Source organism: Lipophrys pholis (genome assembly GCF_963383615.2).
Source record: "Lipophrys pholis genome assembly, chromosome: 13".
In the NCBI taxonomy this organism is placed as follows: Eukaryota; Metazoa; Chordata; class Actinopteri; order Blenniiformes; family Blenniidae; genus Lipophrys; species Lipophrys pholis.
The window spans coordinates 27,142,722-27,163,299 of NC_137632.1; the positions used below are offsets into that span (position 1 = coordinate 27,142,722).

The 20,578-nt window shown below is 43.5% G+C and overlaps 1 protein-coding gene across 1 annotated transcript in view; it reads left to right on the forward strand.

Moving 5' to 3' along the window:
- The first annotated feature begins 12,247 nt into the window (after nt 1–12,247).
- The window catches only part of dpp10 (dipeptidyl peptidase like 10), a 268,040-nt gene continuing 259,709 nt past the window's right edge, over nt 12,248–20,578 (forward strand). The window contains exon 1 of the mRNA XM_080478071.1: nt 12,248–12,455. Coding sequence (XP_080334197.1) covers nt 12,396–12,455 — 60 coding nt within the window. The 5' untranslated portion in view covers nt 12,248–12,395. The remainder of the gene's footprint in view (nt 12,456–20,578) is intronic.

The window sequence follows — 20,578 nt, forward strand, 5'->3', positions numbered from 1 at the left end:
AGAAACTCAATATTTTAAAGTCATATTGGTTTTTTTTTGTTTGTTTACTTTAATCAGTGCAGCTAATAATCATTCATCATCTATTTGTCCCAGATGCCTGTAATTCCCCATTAACTGCTCACAGCAGGCAAAACACAGTTTGCTTGTATTGAGCCCCACAGCCATCAGATGACGTAAACCACAGTTTGTCAAATATCAATTAATTTGGGGGTAATTAGACTCAACACGCTCAGGTACAGTGTGAAACACACACACACACACACACACACACACACACACACACACACACACACACACACACACACACACACACACACACGATTCAGAATAAACTACTCATCAAGGGACCGGTTTACTAAATTTTTAAGGGAAAACGCAAAACTTTCATTTTATTTGTCGAATCGGTGCTCGGAGACACTGAGAGGTTTCTTGGAAAATCGCTCCCCAGGTAGAACTTTTTTAAAATAAATGCTCCGTGGGGAACACTGCTACTGTGCATGCACGCCACGGCAGAAGTAAATAGTTCTTCTGCACATGCGCAGTAGATAGACAATAAAAACAATGTTTTCCTCCAGAGTGTCATGACTCCCAGTCCATATTCTGCTGGGACTTGGTACTTTTATTTTGACAGTCACTTTAATAACAATCCAACTTGGTGGTCTGTCCACTAGAATGTCCGTGTTCTCTCAGAGTGAAAGTGTGTAGCATGTTGTTCTCTACTGCATGTGTGAGTGGTTTTATTACAAAAACGAACAGCGCCAACTCGTGGCCCGGCATGCCAACTACTACTGTTTTCGTCTTTCTGTCGTTTCCATGGAAACAGAAATCATTTTCAAAATGTTGCAGTGCACAAACAATAATCCACGTTTTTAACGTGTTTTCACTTGGAATGTTGCGCAAACGGGGCCGAACTCCGACGCACGGTTCCGAATCTGATCGATGCTGCAGAGAAAATCCTCCCGCGTGCAGGAGGAACATGCAAACTTCGCAGAAAGGCCAACGACAAAAACAATTCAGTGCAAAGTGTTTCCAACACTGAGAAATGACAGAAATGTGACAAGAGCAGCTTGTGAGAATTTAACAAACCTGGTCCGCGTTCAGGTCAGAAGCTTGGAAGTCCCATTTCTTCTTTGCATGTTTTTGGAGAAATTGAATTTCAGTCCCACGCCTCGGAGACGCTCAGCACGCCGCTGTAATATCTGTCACAGCATGAACACTTCAGTGAGAGGTCCCAATCTATGAATAAGATTTTTATTTTATTTCTTACTGCCCTCGAGGAATAAAATTCTGTTCATGACGTATTGAAGAAAAAAACCTGAGCAGAGCGGTAGGATTTTTATTCAAATACCATTTCTTCTAGGAGCCACCACTTTATCCAAGCAGCGTCTATTTTGAGGCTCTACGGAAGCGCACTTTAACTGTAAAGTGCCGTAAGAGGCTGTAAAAGCTTTCATAAATCTATAGATCAAAACGGGGCTGGACTTCTTAAACTGAATGGATCTGATCCATACATGTGGACCATTTGCTTTCACATGTTTTTTAAAGCCGAGCTCTAAGGGACTGCGGCGTAAAAAGAAGAAGTAGAAGATGAAGAAGAAGGAGAAGAAGAAGAAGAAGGAGAAGAAGAAGAAGGAGAAGAAGAAGGCTCGTCCATTTAGGCAGATACATCTAGTTTTGCCCCCCAGGTCTTAAAAATGTATTGGCGCCGTCTCCCATCCGCTGTGCGTCGAGCAGTGTGCACACAATGGTGCTTTGTAATGACCCAATAAAACCTGCGAGTCACTGAAAGACGCCATTACGCCACGCTCACTCGTGCACATCGCCTGTGGCGCTGCGCTCGCCGGCGGCCGTCCCACAGAGGAACTATTACCCAGTGAGCAGCGATAGGAGTGGATCCTCCTCCACCGTCGGTTTAATTCTACGCACTGATGGGAAGAGCGAGCGCACTTCGACATGCGTGACGCACGCCTGTTCAGTAAGACGCAGAATGAACGTTGCACAAAGTTTCCTCATTTCGTCAAGTAAAATTTATTTTTAAGCATCTCATATTAAAAAGAAATAAAAATCCTATTTCAATTTTGATTGTTTTCCCTCATATAAGTCCATAACAAATAAACATAAAATACTGTGAAATAAAATCATAATAATTTCATAAGGTACAGAAAATAGGTAAGAAAAATAATAAAAATACAACAAAAATGCCAGGAATAGTACTGACATTAGGTAAAATTGGTCGTAGTGATAACAGTAATAAAAGTAATTTGACAAAATAAAACAAAAAAAGAAAAACAACACGGTGAAACCAAGACAGGATCAGATAAGTCATAAATAATGTTTCTTTCCTTACCCCCAACCACCCGCTGTAATGACTCCCAGTCCATATTCTCCTGGGACTCTGTACTTTTATTTTGACAGTCACCGTAATAACAATCTAACTCGGAGGTCGGACCACTAGAACGTCCGTGTTCTCCCGTCTCTCGCCTTTTCCTCCACAGAGTTGGAGCATTTTTATAATGTTCCACGTTGGAAGCCATTTTCAAAATGTGGCGACTCCGCCCGTTTCCACGGAGACGGAGTCGCTGTGTTTCTAAAAAAGTTCTGTTTTCAGTCGTCGTGTAAACGGACCCCGAAACACAAGAGAACTTTTCCATTTTCACCAGGAAACGTGCGAACAGCCTCAGGTGAATGTATCCTGAATTTATTCACACTCGACCTTCTTGCGTCGGACTAAAAAAAAGGATTTGCACACGTCGTATATTTTGGCAGCGTTATCGTAAACAGGAAGCGTCAAACTGGTCTAATTAGACACAAGTTCTGCATTCAAACGCTCTGTCTGCTGCACGCATCCACGCATCCACGCATCCACGCACGCCGCCATCGCCCGTCCAGGCGTGTCGGATTAAAGGCAACCTGAAGGTGTTGACTCAGTCACCACCCCCCATCCCCCCCCCCCCCCCCCCGCCTGCAACGCCTTTGCACTGAGCTCTTAATTCACCCACCCATGTACGTCTACACATGGGAAGTAATTACGACAAAATCTGAACATGTACTCGCAGCCACCTAAAGCAATTTACACCTGGCGCTTCGCGGTGCGCTCTCCTCGCCGTGTATAATCAGACGTTGTTAATTAGCGCAGCACAGCCTCCTTCCAGCGTTTGCATCCACCCTTCTGCTTTATATCAAAGCGTTGGAGGCTTTAACGCTCATGAATATGCCGCCGCCGCCGCCGCCGCCGCCGCGCTGGGTATTGATGTACTGCTGCATGACACAACAACACTTCGTAAACAGACATCCACATATTGATATGCAGCCCGAGACGCTCGGAGCTCGTGGAGATGCTGCGAGCGGGCTGCGCCGTGCAGAACTCCTCTAATGAACCCCCTCGATAACAATGCATGATGGGAAACAGATGTGCTACAATTGTTCAATTAACCTTCACTCCTTTGATATGGAGGGTCCCCGACTATCTCCGCGTGCTCAGACGTAACGATCTGCGACGCAGGACCCGGGGAGACGCCGGGAGGACCGGAACGAGACCGAGGAGGCAAACAACCGGCGCGAAAAAGATCCGCTCTTCTTTCCTTTTCTTTTCTGCCGAAACGCAGCGTCACCAGAGAGCCGCGCTCGTGCAGTTTATCAGCGTCTGAAGGCCGCCGTGGACTCGTTTACTCACGGTGTCACGGAGAAACATATTTCTCTCTCCCCACATCGTATCTCAGCCTTTCCCCTCCATAACTGAGAGTCTCTCTCTCGCTCTCTCTCTCTCTCTCTCTCTCTCTGCAGTGCAATAAGATCGTGTCGCCGCGGCGACGCCATCCGCGATTAAGGATGTTTCCAAAGTTGAATTACATTACGGCGCCCACGGTGGCAGGAATGGGGGATTGGAGGAGCTGGAAACGAGCAGACTCCTCCGAAGGTGTGATGTTGAAACGCTTCATAGGAAGAATAACACGTTCATTCATTCTCATTCTAATTTCATGATATTAGAGATCAAACTGGATTCCTACAAGAGCTGGAGACGTTGGAGCGTCTGCCTTGGACTATAACTTCCATCTGTCCTGAAGAGGAAACGACATCTATAAGTGTCACTGGTGTTTAAGTCACAGTTATTCCTCCATGTCCAGATGGAACTGCACCGTCTATCATCTTCGTCCAGCAGTTTTAGTCCCAGAACCGTCTGTGAATTCCTTCCTCATCCTTTAGCCTTCTTAGTTTTCTCCATCACGGAAACAGTTTCTTCTCTCCACTCCCTTATAGTTTCACTCTGAACTCTAGTGGTCACTCGGGCTGGGCGACCCCCCCCTCCTCCCCCCCAAAAAAAAAAGAATTGTGCTTTTTTAAAGAAAAATTCGAGTTTTGATTTGATTTTTGATATTTGCACTTAAAAATGACTGCAGACATCAGATATATTGTCAAAGTGCAAATTTATTGTTGTGATTGTCCTGAGAGTTAAAATACATTTAAACAATCCCATAAAAAGTAAATGAGGCTCCGTCATTCAACAAATTCAAGCTTTAATCCAAGTTTAAGCAAAAGTGCAACAGCAGCTACAGAAACCCACAAGGAATGTTAGAACAGAACCCGGAAAATTCAGAAAAACCATGAAGGGAAATAAACTTGAATTTGCTAAATAAAGATAAAAATAAATCAGTTAAATATATTTTTTTTGCCCGGCCCTAGTGGTCACATGGTATATTTAGATGTACAAGTCACTTTTTGCCAAAAGTTTCATGACCAAACAAACAATAAAGAAAAAATTGAGTTGTTATACAGAAAATATGGTAACTTACCTCTTCCGGTTTGCCGATGGAGGTATAATATGCAGAAATAAATTAAATCAGTGACAAGCAGAAATTTAAAGTACAGAATTTTAAATATGATATGAGAAAGTAAGAAAAAACTGTAAGAACAACAATTGAAAAAAAAAATCTTATAATATGGTGTATATAGCTTCTTCATCCAGATATAAGTGTGTGTTTATCACTTCAGCGGCTTTAAATGATGAGTTACAGGTTCGGTGGGTCATTGAGCTTTCTTTCTGGGAACTTTTCCTCCAGTGAGATTGAGCAGCAACATCCTGGACCACGTTAGTCACAAACACAAAACTTCCACTGTTCTTTCTGCTGTGAAACGGTGCAGCTCTCCAAACTTTATAGTTGGATTTGGGGTCAAAGGTCACCGCTGGTCCCTCTAAAACTGTCCATCTTTCCCTTTGTGCTGCTGGGCGTGAGCTGTGGCTCTTTGTCCCGTTCAATACCCCAAGAGCTTCACCATAAACCCAGTTAACCAACACATCCATCCATCATTTATACCTGCTTTGTCAAGAGCAGTGTGAAGGGACAGCGTTGTAAGAAATACCCGCTGAAAAGAGAGAATCAGCCTGAACAGACCACCAGGCCAACGCAGCCTCACTAAGAACACCACCACAGAGCGTTCAGCAGCGGACCTAAAGAACTTAGAATGGGCGTGATGGAGAACCTGGAGAAAACTGATGGAGCAGAGGGATTAAATACTGTATGTAATAATGTTGTGAGGTGATCTGATTACCACTGAATGTATGTGTTTCCCTGGTTAAAGGCTCCTACTGCGGTGGCATAGAAGAGCCAACAGCACAACACAACAGCAGAAAGCCACAACACAACAGCAAAAAGCCACAACACAACAACAGAAAGCCACAACACAACAACAAAAAGCCACAACACAACAACAGAAAGCCACAACACAACAGCAAAAAGCCACAACACAACAACAGAAAGCCACAACACAACAGCAAAAAGCCACAACACAACAACAGAAAGCCACAACACAACAACAGAAAGCCACAACACAACAACAGAAAGCCACAACACAACAGCAAAAAGCCACAACACAACAACAGAAAGCCACAACACAACAACAAAAAGCCACAACACAACAGCAAAAAGCCACAACACAACAACAGAAAGCCACAACACAACAACAAAAAGCCACAACACAACAACAGAAAGACACAACACAACAAAAAAAAAGCCACAACACAACAACAGAAAGCCACAACACAACAACAGAAAGCCACAACACAACAACAAAAAGCCACAACACAACAACAGAAAGCCACAACACAACAACAGAAAGCCACAACACAACAACAGAAAGACACAACACAACAACAGAAAGCCACAACACAACAGCATAAAGCCACAACACAACAACAGAAAGCCACAACACAACAACAGAAAGACACAACACAACAACAGAAAGCCACAACACAACAGCAGAAAGCCACAACACAACAACAGAAAGCCACAACACAACAGCATAAAGCCACAACACAACAACAGAAAGCCACAACACAACAACAGAAAGACACAACACAACAACAGAAAGCCACAACACAACAACAGAAAGCCACAACACAACAACAGAAAGACACAACACAACAGCAGAAAGCCACAACAGAACGTCTTCCTTTCAAACGTCCTGCTAGACGCTACAATAGTAACGCAGTGACTCGGATAAGTAACTTTAATTTTGTTTTTAATTTAATCCTGGTTTGAAAATAGTGAAAAAATGGTCATATGAGAATAAGGTATTACTAAATAAGGTGTTAGTGGCATCACTGTAAGACTACTGATTAAGAGAGACCAAAGATTCTCCCACGATTGCAGCCTTTTGTCTGGAATGGATGGAAATCAGTGTCGCCTTTAGGCCTCGTTAACATGACGATGTTTCAAGATAAACCACATCGTTTTCGCTTTTTTGTTCCAGAAAAGTTGCATGTTTACACGGCAACTTTTTGAAAATGATGTCTGCTTTCACAGAAACGTCAGAAACAATGTAGTTTTAATTTAAAGGTTGTCCTGGCACTATATTATCGGTCCGACCCACCCAGGAGGAAATTGTCAGCAGAACGCTGGATGGATGGATGGATGGATGGATGGATGGATGGATGGATGGATGGATGGATGGATGGATGGATGGACAGACGGATGGATGGATGGATGGATGGTTACAGTTCGGTTAGGGTAGGGGTGGGGGATGTTGTTTGGGGAATAAAATCACGATCACTGTTCTTTTTGATTTTTGATTTTAATTTGAAAGTCTCTGAACTGAGCAACCAAACTAGTTCTTCATGTAAAACAGTGTCCCAACAGAAAAAAGGACAATTTAGGCCAAAGAACAATTCTGAACTTATTTCAATTTATATCATTTGTGCAATTTTGCCGATGAACAAATAACGTAAACATACTATAAGGTAAATAAGACTTTACCAGAGTAAAGTCGGTGCTAATCATGACGAGGGCACACTGTGTTGCTTTCCTATCATTACAGAGCTTTTTATTGCTTGTGAACTTGTGAAGATAATCTACATTTTGCATATAAAAAGAATGTCTGTAATTCCGTGTTCAACAGAACTGTTTGGTATCACTTCTGTAAAATGAATCCTATTTGTGATCTCCTACATTATAATCTGTATTTTGTGAGCTACTAAACTGGAATCTGGCACACATCTCTCTGCAGCTGACTCTAAGACGTCTACTTATCAACATAAACTCAGCACTTAGCCACAATTACAGACATTCACTTCTATTATCATGCAACTTAAAGGGCGGAAACACGGAACACTACAATTTGGCCCCTGGCAAGTAATTACAGACGTGTCATGGCGCTGTGTATAATTGCCCCGCTTTCACATGTTGTCCACGCGGCATTACTTTTTGCACTCAAACGTAATGCCGAACTATTTAAACTTGCAAAGAAAGCGAAAAGACTTCACGACAAATTCACAACTAAATTTGCAACGACACGAAGTGGATTGTATTTCCTCTCGTAAGAACTGGATTGATATCGTCTGTGTGCACTTTGCATGTTCTCCCTGTGCCCTGGTGTGTTTTTCTCCACGTATTCCAGAGAGGCACGTTTGGTTTCTTGTTGAAGCAACTTTTTGAAAATGGCTCCCAATGTGAAACTTTTCAAAAATCGCTCCCTCTCCGTGGAAAAGGGAGAAACATGCCACTTTTTCCAAAATGCGGCGGTTTTGTCGCCATGGAAACGACGTGAAACGACACTTTGTGAAAACACTCTGATTCCGTCCCCATGGAAATGCAACTTTTCTGAAACGCCGCTCCTGCACATGCGCACCACGGTCGTAGTAATTGGATCTTCTGCACACGCTCAGTAGCTGGATAGTGACGTCTTCCTCCGGAGTGTCATGACTCCCAGTCACCGTAATAACAATCCAACGAGGTTGTCTGCCCATACGAATGTGCGCCGTACACCCATTGTTAATGTTTATAAAGGCGTATTGTTCTCTGCACGCGTGTGTGTGTGTGTATGGTTTCATTTCTAAAACAAACATTGCTGTGTAAACATGAAACTCTTCTAAAAATAAAAACTCAATGCATTCCCACCTGAAGTGTTGTCCTGCAAACGGGGCTGAACTTTGGTAAAATGCTTTGCTTGCAACCCGTTCGATTGATTCTGCAGATTTTGAGTGTGTCACCGTGTGTCTGTTGGTGCTTTGCAGCCTGTTTAAACACACGTGTGCTTGTGAACAAACAATAACCATCTAAGCCACGGTCAACTTTACTACCTTCGCATCTTCAGCTAATCATTGTTTGAGCGCCGTACCTGAGCGCATTTATGTTTAGTCAAATTACCTCTAATTAATTGATATATGTCAAACTTGGACACGCACTGTTCTGCAGCAGAAGCACCGATGGTTTACGTGGCTGCAGGGCACAATTTAACAAAGCAGTGTTCAGCCTGCTGTGTGCAATTAATGGCAAATTAGAGCCATCTGGGCTAAATTCATAATGTGGGATTTATGGCTGTGTGGATAAAGCCAACGTGAGTTCAAGTTTTGGACTTTTTAGTCGTCTAAAAATACAGAACACAAATACAGGAGCTTCGCAGAAAATATGAAGAATACAATTAGAATATTTCAAACCTTTTTTTATTCTTCATTGTTTCAACGTTATGCTCATGAAGCTTTAAGTACTAGAACTCACAAAGTAACAGTTGTATTATTGTCATTCTTAATTACGAGATGCTGCCTTTCTACTGATGGCGGCTCTGAAAACCAGGCAACAATTTGTAAAACTCGATGTGTCGGGAGATCCAGCAACTTTAGCCTCAAAGGTTCCATATCATACAGTTTTTCAACAATTTCACATTTGTGTCAGAGGTCCATTGTTTTCAAAGCCTTGATCCTGAATTCCATCCGGTCTAAAAGTTCCTCTCGTGAGCTCCACCGAGAACAGGCTGTTTCTGTTTCCGTGTCGATCCACTCCGACTCCAGGCCCGTCTCTGGAGAAGAGCTGTCCGGTGTTTCAGAATAAGTGGTTTCCCTGTTAGCTGCTGACCCTTTAGCGTCCCTCGTTGCTGCTAATAACAGACGTTAAAAACCCGACATAAATCCTGAGCTGTCCTGACGAACGCCATTAAACAGCGTTTACGATGAAGCTTCCAAGTGTTGTAACTTTTATGATTCACATTTGAATATATTCTGTTACTAGAAGCAACGATGAACACAAAAGTAAGTCAGTCACCGTTTAACAGGGAAACTTGTTAATCCGATACACCGGCACAATGCACTAACGTCTTCGTGTGAAAATGTGTAGCTGAACTAACAACTAAAGCGACTTTGACTTTGACTTGATGTTTACGTTGGATTTATTGTCGAGTTGGAGAAACGCTGTCGTTCAACCAGTTTGAACCAGAATCTGACGTAGAAGGAGAAGCTCCTGAAGATGGCGAGTTAAAACAAATATGTGTACTGATATCTTACTTAGTTTGGTCGGAAGAATTTATTCAGTATATCAGTACTCTTTGTGAGTTTTCTTTTATCTCCCTGGGGGGAGGATCAAAATGAGTATCCACTACCAGAGGGAGGATTTATTTCCCCACGTGATGTCATAAAGGGAATAATCTCTGATTCTCCTGTATGAGCACACGTTCACTAAAACATGGCGCAACTTCTGGGGCCTCGTGCACAGGCTATGAGGACACATGCTACTGTTAGAAAACCATTATAGGGTGAATTTTGCACAACATGGAAACTTTAAGACCGAGCTGATGATCTTCACCAGCAACATGGAAGCCGTTTGACTCTACGGTGCTGCGACCGGGAAGGGAACCAAAACATCCCCGACGGGGTCTGGGTGTTTGTGAACCGGTGCCTTTGCTCCGTCCTTGGGATCTGGTGGCTTTTGGTAATATGATGAAGATTACTGAGGGAGATTATCAACCAGGAGCGAAGGACGTGGCGGTGGATCGGGCTCACGCTCAGAGAAACCCGCAGGGGAAGAGAAAACTGAGCTGGAAACCATCAGCGGGACAGGGACGACATCGAACTGGCTCAGAGAGGCAGAAGATTACCACATCAGCTCCGGATCGCTCAGGAAGGACGGGGTTAGTTCAGAGCGTCGCTCAGACATCTCGCCACAGATGTATGAAATCAAGCACAAGACATATTAGATATGATTTCAGTCTGGGAAAGACATGTCTCTTTATATTTCAACACGAGAGTCTGAAAGTTCCATAAAGATTTAACGTAGAAGTTCTTGACTGTCTTCATCAATCTCTGACTTTAACCTTTTCCAACCAGTTTGAATGAACTTTAAACTGCTTCCTCTTATTATCCAATGATGAAATCGGACCCGTCTTCCAACCATAGTGAGTAGAAGTTTGTCCCTGAGCTCTTTCGTAGTATTTTAATAAAACAACTCAGTATAATATTAGTTTTGAGAAAGTAAAATAACTGCAAACTCATGTTTGAGGACCTTTAACCCTCGCCAAAAATACATTTACATCAAACAGAACCACAGGAAATTCATATGAAGAGAGAACAAATGTCTTATTTTAATAAAAAAAGAAAAACACATTTTTCACCATTAATCAACACGACGCAGTTGTGAGGCGTCCAAAGTAGCCAGAGGAACTCTGGAGCATCCAGGGTGGCTCGCCATCTGGTGGTGAACATCTAGCCTGCCGTGGCCTCTGCTCACTAACTGGTCAAAAGCAGCTCATCCAGTCCAGACACGTGGAAACTTTGGGCTGAAGTTTCACCTGATGTGTCTTTGTTCAGACTGTTTGACCGACAACCTATGACCATGACATGTGACCTGCACTTTAATGCTCAACTCCTTGAGGCTTGGGGTGCGTCCCAATAGTCCCTCCTATCTCCTTTCCTATCCACATCTCCTTAACCCAGGAAGTGTTTAGGTGGTGGCCATGAAATCTCACTAAGCGATGGAAAGGAGGCTCAATGCTTCCTTTAGAACCTCATTTAGCCTAGGAACCACTGATGCTTCCTTTAGAACCTCCTTCAGCCTAGGAACCACTGATGCTTCCTTTAGAACCTCCTTCAGCCTAGGAACCACTGATGCTTCCTTTAGAACCTCCTTCAGCCTAGGAACCACTGATGCTTCCTTTAGAAGTGAGTGAGAGGAATGTGCTTTTTGTGGTCTATTTCAGGCTAGTTTATTTTTCACCACGGCAGAAGGATTATTATGACGCCACCTAGTGGAAGTGCGGTCGGATTGTCAGAACAACACGATCGCCCTCCTTTAACTCCTTTAGGAAGACTCTGAACACCTTTCCTTAAGCCCGTGACGTCATCCACGGGGGTTAAGGACAAGTGAACAGGAAAGGAGATAGGAGGGACTATTTGGACGCACCCATGGTGCGGCACACCCTCTTCCTGCTCTGTGTCTCTCCCAGACTTGTGAACCACCTCCACCTGCTCTACTGCTCCTCACCTCCAGGACCCCTTTTATCCAATCAGCAGCGAGCAAACAGACAGACACTCACACAGATTTAACATTTGGTTTACGAAATAAACGTAATTAGATACATTAAGCATTCACATAAACTTCCACAAGCCTTAAAATTACGTATTTTAATCAGTCTTTAATACACCTTTAACTCTTTATTTAAACAAGTATCTATCATTAGCATATATTTATTGATATTTTTCACCGCGCTACAGAAAGATTAAATATTATGACTGTGGTTCGATTCAATGAGATGATTCAAAGTGTGATTCTCCCTCAGGAATTAAATCAGTGCAAAACAAATGTGGTGACATAATGATGGAGCAACTTTACAGCTTTATTACGCTTTGGTCACCCAGGAATGATTTTGTTCTTCTTTCTGCCGTCGCCCCTGCTTACTGGTTAATATCGCTGATTTGTTGCATTGTAACCAACCAACCAAGCTCCGGGCTGCGCTGCGCGCACACAGGCACACGCACACTCACACACTCAGAGCCGTGAGACGCGGCTGCGCTCTTCAGCCGACACACCGGACTGAAGAGTGAAGAGAGCGGACGGATCTCATTCATCCTCACAGTTCAGGAGAAGCTGCAGCGCGTCGTTCTTTCCTATTTCTCTGTCTTGGATTGGAGGACAGTCATGAACCAGACCGCCACCGTGTCGCACCAGGTGAAGTGCCAGTCCACGAAGGCCATCAAGGTAGGCTTTACTGTGCATGACTGCCATCAACTTCTGTCCCCCTGCTGTGTGGAACTCTGCTGCGGCTCCAAAACTTGATAATGCGCAATGACGCGCGGCACTTTGGAGGCGCTCTCCGGTAACCGGAGCTGGGACCGGAGCAAGTCGGTGTGACAGCTGCTTTGCGAGGCTGTGAGAGGACCGGCGAGGAGTCCCACTCTGGCGCAGTGGCCACATTTCATTCTCATCACGTCGTCCTGTTTATATATTATATTATCATTAATATTTCACACAGTCTGTGTGCTGAGAAGAGTCTGACTCTCCGAACGAAGAGCGAAACGATGCGCTTTTTTGGTAGGATGTGTGAAGGTGCAGCAGTTGCTTAACTTCACCGAGGAGAGCATTCCCGATTCCGACCTGTTGTCGGAATTGACGCGTGCAACCTGAAGTGGCTGCAAACTGTGTGTGTGCGCGCGAGCGCGCGCGCGTTTTAAAGCTGAAGTGGAAGGACAGGTTGAGTCACCGCATTGTCTCCATCATGAGCATTTAAACCGGAGCTGTTAAAACTGGTGTGTGTGTGTGTGTGTGTGTGTGTGTGTGTGTGTGTGTGTGTGTGTGTGTGTGTGTGTGTGACTCAACAGTGTATTGATTTTGACTGCTGGTTCTGCATCACTTTTCAACCTCGAAGTCCCACCAGAGAAATTCTGCTGTGGGCAAAATGTATTGATTACTCCCCCCCCCCCCCCCACAGATCCCCCTCCCCACTGACCATTTGGGAAAGAGAGACCACCCCATGTCCATAGGATAAAATGCAAGTGGGAAATGATGAAATTGTCCCAGGGGATGATTGACGCTTTGTTTGACTGTTTGGAGACGATCTGCTGCTGGTGCCTGGTGCCTGGTGCCTGGTGCCTGGTGCCTGGTTCCTGGTTTCTGGTTTCTGGTTCCTGGTTCCTGGTCTGAAGCCCTGAAGTTGAAACTATGAAATCCTCTTCATGTCAACCGCTTGTTTCAGTTTCTTTGACAGGTTCGAGTAACTCACAACACCACCGTGTGGCAGAAACTAGTGTTATTTTTGCGAAACAATAGACAAATTAAATCACGACTGCTGTTTTATTTTATTACTTTTTGATGTTTTTAATGTGTGGAGCAAACGGTCACCACATCACCGCCATGAAAAGTCTGCAATGCCACGATTCCCATGAAATAAGAGTTAATAATCTTAAGATATTAACGGTTTCACTGGGTTACCTTTGAATAGTTCACACCAGGTTTGTTTTTTTTCTCCTGCTCAATCCCATCAATCTTCCCGATGCAATACACGTTTACTCGAGAGGCTCTTCGCGTGGAATTTGGTCGCCTTGAACTTGGATGCAGTTTTGAGTGTGTTTTCTGTCTGTCACCATAGCATTACACTCGCTAGATTAATCGCCGCGATCCGGGGATATGGTGAAGTTGCGACACGCCAAGTCAGGCGGGGGAATGAGGCACAATCTGTCAAATGGTTACACTTTTTTTTTTTTTTTTTTTCTTCATGAAAGATCAAGCAATTCAGCCGGATCGCTCGCACAGTCGTATTCAGATTGAAAATAAATCAAAGGGAAGACCCTGTGGTGCATCCGAGTACGACGACATCCTCGCCTGCTTAGAGCTGAGCAGAGATCTGAGGAGACACTTTGTCAAATATTGTTGAAAGACAACAGATTCTGGCTGCTGACATAACTTGTGTGATACATGAGAAGACTAATGCTTCTGTCTGCCTCACTTTAGCATTAGCATTCTATAAAGCTGCTTCCCCATTTACACTGGACTACCTCAACCCTCCTGACAGAACTATGTAGAACATCCTCCTCCACTAAGGTCCAGATTATAGAGCATCTTCCTCCTTATATCATCCAGATTATAGAGCATCTTCCTCCTTATATCATCCAGATTATAGAGCATCTTCCTCTTTATATCATCCAGATTATAGAGCATCTTCCTGCACTAATATCCAGATTATTGAACATCCTCCTCCTCTAACATCCAGATTATAGAGCATCTTCCTCCTTATATCACCCAGATTATAGAGCATCTTCCTGCACTAATATCCAGATTATAGAGCATCTTCCTCCTTATATCACCCAGACTATAGAGCATCTTCCTGCACTAACATCCAGATTATAGAGCATCTTCCTCCTTATATCATCCAGATTATAGAGCATCTTCCTCTAACATCCAGGTTATAGAGCATCTTCCTCCTTCACAAACATCCAGATTCCAGAGCATCTTCCTCCAACTTAACTGCTGTTAATAACTGGACTAAGTGAAGGATTTCAAAGTAACGCCAGTAACTAGTTACCTTTTTATCTACAGTATCTATGACATAAACAATTCTTTTTCAAAGAAGCAACCATAATCCGCAGTTATTTTCAGTAACCTGCTCAAACGTGTGAGATACCAGAGCAGCCCGAGCTTGAAAAATGTCTTATGAGACAAGGGCAGTCTCAACACATCACACGCGTCGTACTATGAGACGATTTTAAATGGGAAAAAAACCCCAAAAAGACAAGCTGGCTCACATGGTGGAGCTGTTACAGACAGTTTTACTGCACTCACTAAAAGATATGTTCAAAGCAGGAACTCTCAGGTGTGTGATCCCACTTTGGGGACGTGAGCTGCCTCAGCGAGACGCTTCAAGCTTACCGAGCCTCCGTCACGTCACTAATTCCACCTGAATTTTCCCCGCCGAGTCGAGTCAGACGCTCTCTTCAGCCTGACGCCATGCAAATCACTGTAATATAGTTTGACACGGACTCGGATCCAGATTTTCCTGAGCCATTCCCTCACCGTGGGAGACACAGTAAAAGTTACATGTTGTTGTCTTAAAGAATACCACAATAAATAAATGTGCTTATGCACCAAGCTTGCCCATATCGTGACATTTATGTCATGCAAACAAATTCAGGCATGTGGAGAAAGTATAAGCTGCTCTGATATATTTCCATAAATCCTCTGCTGTGATGTGCTCGTGCTCTGATATGTCCTGTCATGTAGTTTTTTTGTTTTTTTTTTTACAGCATCGGCATATTTTCTTTTCTTTTAATAAAACATTTTTTTAACCACGATAACGGCTAAATTGTAATGTGTTTGTTTGTGTAACAGTTTCCCAGATGGCTCGGCTGATTAAAAACCAGATCTGAAGCTCACTTTGACTGTTTGCGACTAAAAGACGTTTCACTGTTTGTTGAAACATTCAAATGCTAAAGTTTTGACTCTTTCACTCATTTTGTTGACGTCTGTGTTTATTTGCCGCGGCTGAGATAACCCTGAAATACAGTTTATGCAGTGTATTTTTACCTGCAGAAGGAAATATGCTCAAAATCACAATATATCATGATATATTAAAATAATGTTTGGTATCATGAGTTTTTTTCATCAAGGCTTGAAAATTGAGCGACTTTGATTAAAACTCATGCAACATGAGAAGAATGAACTTTATTGTATATAATGAAGGTTAATGTATCATATCGTATTGTCTCATAAAATCTGTCCCATCATTTCATAAATATTATCCGTATAGTATTTGTGAAATGTCATATTTTGTGATGTGATATGTCATATTTCAGAATATTGTATCATCTTTAATATAATGTAATGTGTCATACTGTGTTATTGGGTTTTGTCTGGTAGCACACCATGTCAAACTGGATCATATTTACTTTTGTAAATGAAGGTCGTACGACCAACAGAGAAGGTCAAAGGTTTTGTTTTTGTCTGTGTGTTTTATTTATTTATTTTCTATGTATTTGACCAAGATTTTGCAAAAACTATTAACCCGAATTGTACAAATTAAATCAAAAATAAATAAATACCCCAAAAAGCTGTGAAAAAAAGTCCCATACGAAGCGGATGAGGGAAGCCGCACGGGGCGGAGATCTAAGGCGATCAGAGGAGTTCAGCGTCGGTTGCCATGGAGACGCCCCCCGCTCAGTGTTATACACAGTGATGTTGCTACCTGACAGGCTCGTTAGCGTCAATCTCAGCTAACGGCTAACCTGCTAGCGACGCTAACTCGGTTCTTGAAACAAATTGGCGACGTTCTGCGCTCTACCGAGTGTAGCTCTAGTTTAATATATCGTATCATATTATGTGATATTGTGAAACGCTGTCTCTCTTTGCTTTATAACTCGTCATATCTAGTAATATCATGTAATTTTGCTTTATATCGTATCTCTTATCATGTCCTAGTTTATCATTTCATGTCATATTGTGTCTTATTCCACTCTCCATGGGGATTGTTTACATTGTTGTGTGCGGTGTTCCTCCGGGTTCCTCCAGTGTACAGCCATACTTTTTTTTTTTTGCACACTTTGCTCATTGTATATTGTTGCTGTGTTTATTGTGGAGTGCTTATCTTTTCTGTTAAAATACGCTGTATGTATATTTTCTGGTATATTGTAAATTTTGCTTCCTAAAATCTAGTATGTGGTATATTTGTATTATTAAGAAGTATTTTTCTGCTTCTTTAAGTTCAAGTGTATTGTGTTTTTTTTGCTCCTTTTGCCTCGCTGCTGCTGTAACAATGTCAATTTTCCCCGCTGTGGGATAATTATAGTACAATCTAATATATCTATGTTCTTAAAAAGAAGAGTCAGGTCATCTCATCATTCTGTCTGTCACCGTGGTGATGAGGGTTATTTAGAGTATAAGAGGCTTCAAATCAGATACAGTGGGGCAAAAAAGTATTTAGTCAGCCACCGATTGTGCAAGTTCTCCCACTTAAAATGATGACAGAGGTCTGTAATTTTCATCATAGGTACACATCAACTGTGAGAGACAGAATGTGAAAAAAAAATCCAGGAATTCACATTGTAGGATTTTTAAGGAATTTATTCGTAAATTATGGTGGAAAATAAGTATTTGGTCAATAACAAAAATTCAACTCAATACTTTGTAATATAACCTTTGTTGGCAATAACAGAGGTCAAACGATTCCTAGAGGTCTTTACCAGGTTTGCACACACAGTAGCTGGTATTTTGACCCATTCCTCCAGGCAGATTTTCTCGAGAGCAGTGATGTTTTGGGGCTGTCGCCGAGCAACACGGACTTTCAACTCCCTCCACAGATTTGCTATGGGGTTGAGGTCTGGAGACTGGCTAGGCCACTCCAGGACTTCCAGATGCTTCTTACGGAGCCACTCCTTCGTTGCCCGGGCGGTGTGTTTGGGATCATTGTCATGCTGGAAGACCCAGCCACGTTTCATCTTCAATGTTCTCACTGATGGAAGGAGGTTTTGGCTCAAAATCTCACGATACATGGCCCCATTCATTCTTTCCTTAACACGGATCAGTCGTCCTGTCCCCTTAGCAGAAAAACAGCCCCAAAGCATGATGTTTCCACCCCCATGCTTCACAGTAGGTATGGTGTTCTTGGGATGCAACTCAGTATTCTTCTTCCTCCAAACACGACGAGTTGTGTTTATACCAAAAAGTTCTATTTTGGTTTCATCTGACCACATGACATTCTCCCAATCCTCTGCTGGATCATCCATGTGCTCTCTGGCAAACTTCAGACGGGCCTGGACATGCACTGGCTTAAGCAGGGGGACACGTCTGGCACTGCAGGATTTGATTCCCTGTCGGCGTAGTGTGTTACTGATGGTAACCTTTGTTACTTTGGTCCCAGCTCTCTGCAGGTCATTTACCAGGTCCCCCCGTGTGGTTCTGGGATTTTTGCTCACCGTTCTCATGATCATTTTGACCCCACGGGATGAGATCTTGCGTGGAGCCCCAGATCGAGGGAGATTATCAGTGGTCTTGTATGTCTTCCATTTTCTGATAATTGCTCCCACAGTTGATTTTTTCACACCAAGCTGCTTGCCTATTGTAGATTCACTCTTCCCAGTCTGGTGCAGGTCTACAATCCTTTTCCTGGTGTCTTTCGACAGCTCTTTGGTCTTGGCCATAGTGGAGTTTGGAGTCTGACTGTTTGAGGTTGTGGACAGGTGTCTTTTATACAGATAACCAGTTCAAACAGGAGCCATTAATACAGGTAACAAGTGGAGGACAGAAGAGCTTCTTAAAGAAGAAGTTACAGGTCTGTGAGAGCCAGAGATCTTTCTTGTTTGAAGTGACCAAATACTTATTTTCCACCATAATTTACAAATAAATTCTTTAAAATTCCTACAATGTGAATTCCTGGATTTTTTTTTCACATTCTGTCTCTCACAGTTGAAGTGTACCTATGATGAAAATTACAGACCTCTGTCATCATTTTAAGTGGGAGAACTTGCACAATCGGTGGCTGACTAAATACTTTTTTGCCCCACTGTATACTGAATGAAGCCCGTTCTGGGATTTTGGTGTCCAGACAAAAAGTCTGCGTAGACCTCAGACATATAACAGGGAGAGAGTTAACTTTGAATTTCTGGCCTCCAGAACGAACACAGGGTATATTCTACATCACATTCTATGTATATAAAAGAACAAGAACTGTACGTTCTATACGGAAATCATTCTTTGAAATATGCGTCACGTTCGGGAGCGCTTAGGGGGAAAAATACACACACACACACACACACACACACACACACACACACACACACACACACACACACACACACACACACACACACACACACACACAACTACCACAAGGCTTCAGAGAAGTCTAAATTACTTTCAGGTTTGTCCTGCGGTAACATAAGAGAGCTTGTATTACATTCCTTGAGAATATTCAGCTTCATATAGTGATGCCAAGAGAGCTGACGCTTCTTTTTCCCTTCTTCTTCTGGGATCGTAGCTGAGGCCCGAAGATGTGAGTAGTTTTGGCAGCAGGGAGCGATAGTTTGCAGTGTGCAGCCGCTCGGCGTGATGCCCTCTGCCTCCAGCTAACCTGTCCGGGAAAATCGGTGAAACAAGCAGGAACCGCGGTCGCGATTAAATCCCGGGAAGAGCCTCCGTTTAGCGGTAAATCTGTCCGTGTCTGACCCCCTGTCGTCTGCCGCCCGGGCCTCTGCCTTATCCTCTTAAACGCTCCGTCTTCGTATCATAGCTGTGTCCTCATGCCACCGGCCGAGATAAGAAATCCAATTAGCACGAGGCGGCAGATTTTTCGTGGGCCTTGACTCTCGGGGTCTCGCCGACTTTTAACGAAGCAGGAAGCCACCGAGCCGCTGTCAGCAGCGGTCCTTGGAAATGTGACGCCCGCCCACATGCAGATTGCAGCTATAAAGCGCGCCTGTCAGGGAGGCAGGGAGCCGTGTCAGTGCGCCGCGCCTCGGCGGCGGGTGCGCGAGGTCGCCGCTGAGCAGGCGCGATGTTCCTCTAGCTGTGCCGCCACGCCGCGGCTCACACCGAGTCAGCTCGGTAGGGAGCTCCACGGAAAGTTTCTGGAAAAGTGACGAGTCTGCCATTTATCTTAAGCGCAGGAGGACTGAGCTTCTTACTTTGATGTAGCAATTTTAGGATCTTGTTTCATGATGGCGAGATGAAGCTCGTCTTCTTCTGACACCCGCTACCTTCAAGCCATTTATAGCTACATCACTTATACGGATCTTGAGTGACAAAAAGCCTGGAACTAAATATGAAAGTGACATGAAGTCTTTGGCACGGTGCTGTCTTTCATCAAATGCAGAACCCCGGTTGGATAGGAAGACTTGTGGATTCTCGTCAGGCTGCAGAAACTCCACTCCAAAAGTGGAACAATAGAATCTGTTACGCTGATTCAGAGATGAATAAATTGACCTTTGGCTAAGCTCCGCCCCCCTCAGTTACTCTTGCTGCCTCCGACAAGCCATCGCAGCTGACTGCATGTTTACACGGCAGCTGACAGTGTAGAAACCACAGCGCAACAGGCGCTAGACAGCTTAGCGCTTCGCCACTAGCGTATTTGGATTAACTAGTGAAGTTGACCTACCTACCTACCCAACAACTCACCTACCTACGTACCCCCCTTCCCAACTACCTACCCACCTACCCAACAACCCCCCTACTCGCCCACATACTGAGTAAATTAGACTAACAATGTAAAGTACTTCGGAAGCAGACGAAAGCCACGAGTGGAATCCATTTATCGTATTGTTCTTTTGCTACCTAGAAATAAACTCAGTAATACAGTAAATTTCAGTTGCTTCCAGGTGTGAATGTGCTTAAAATGACCG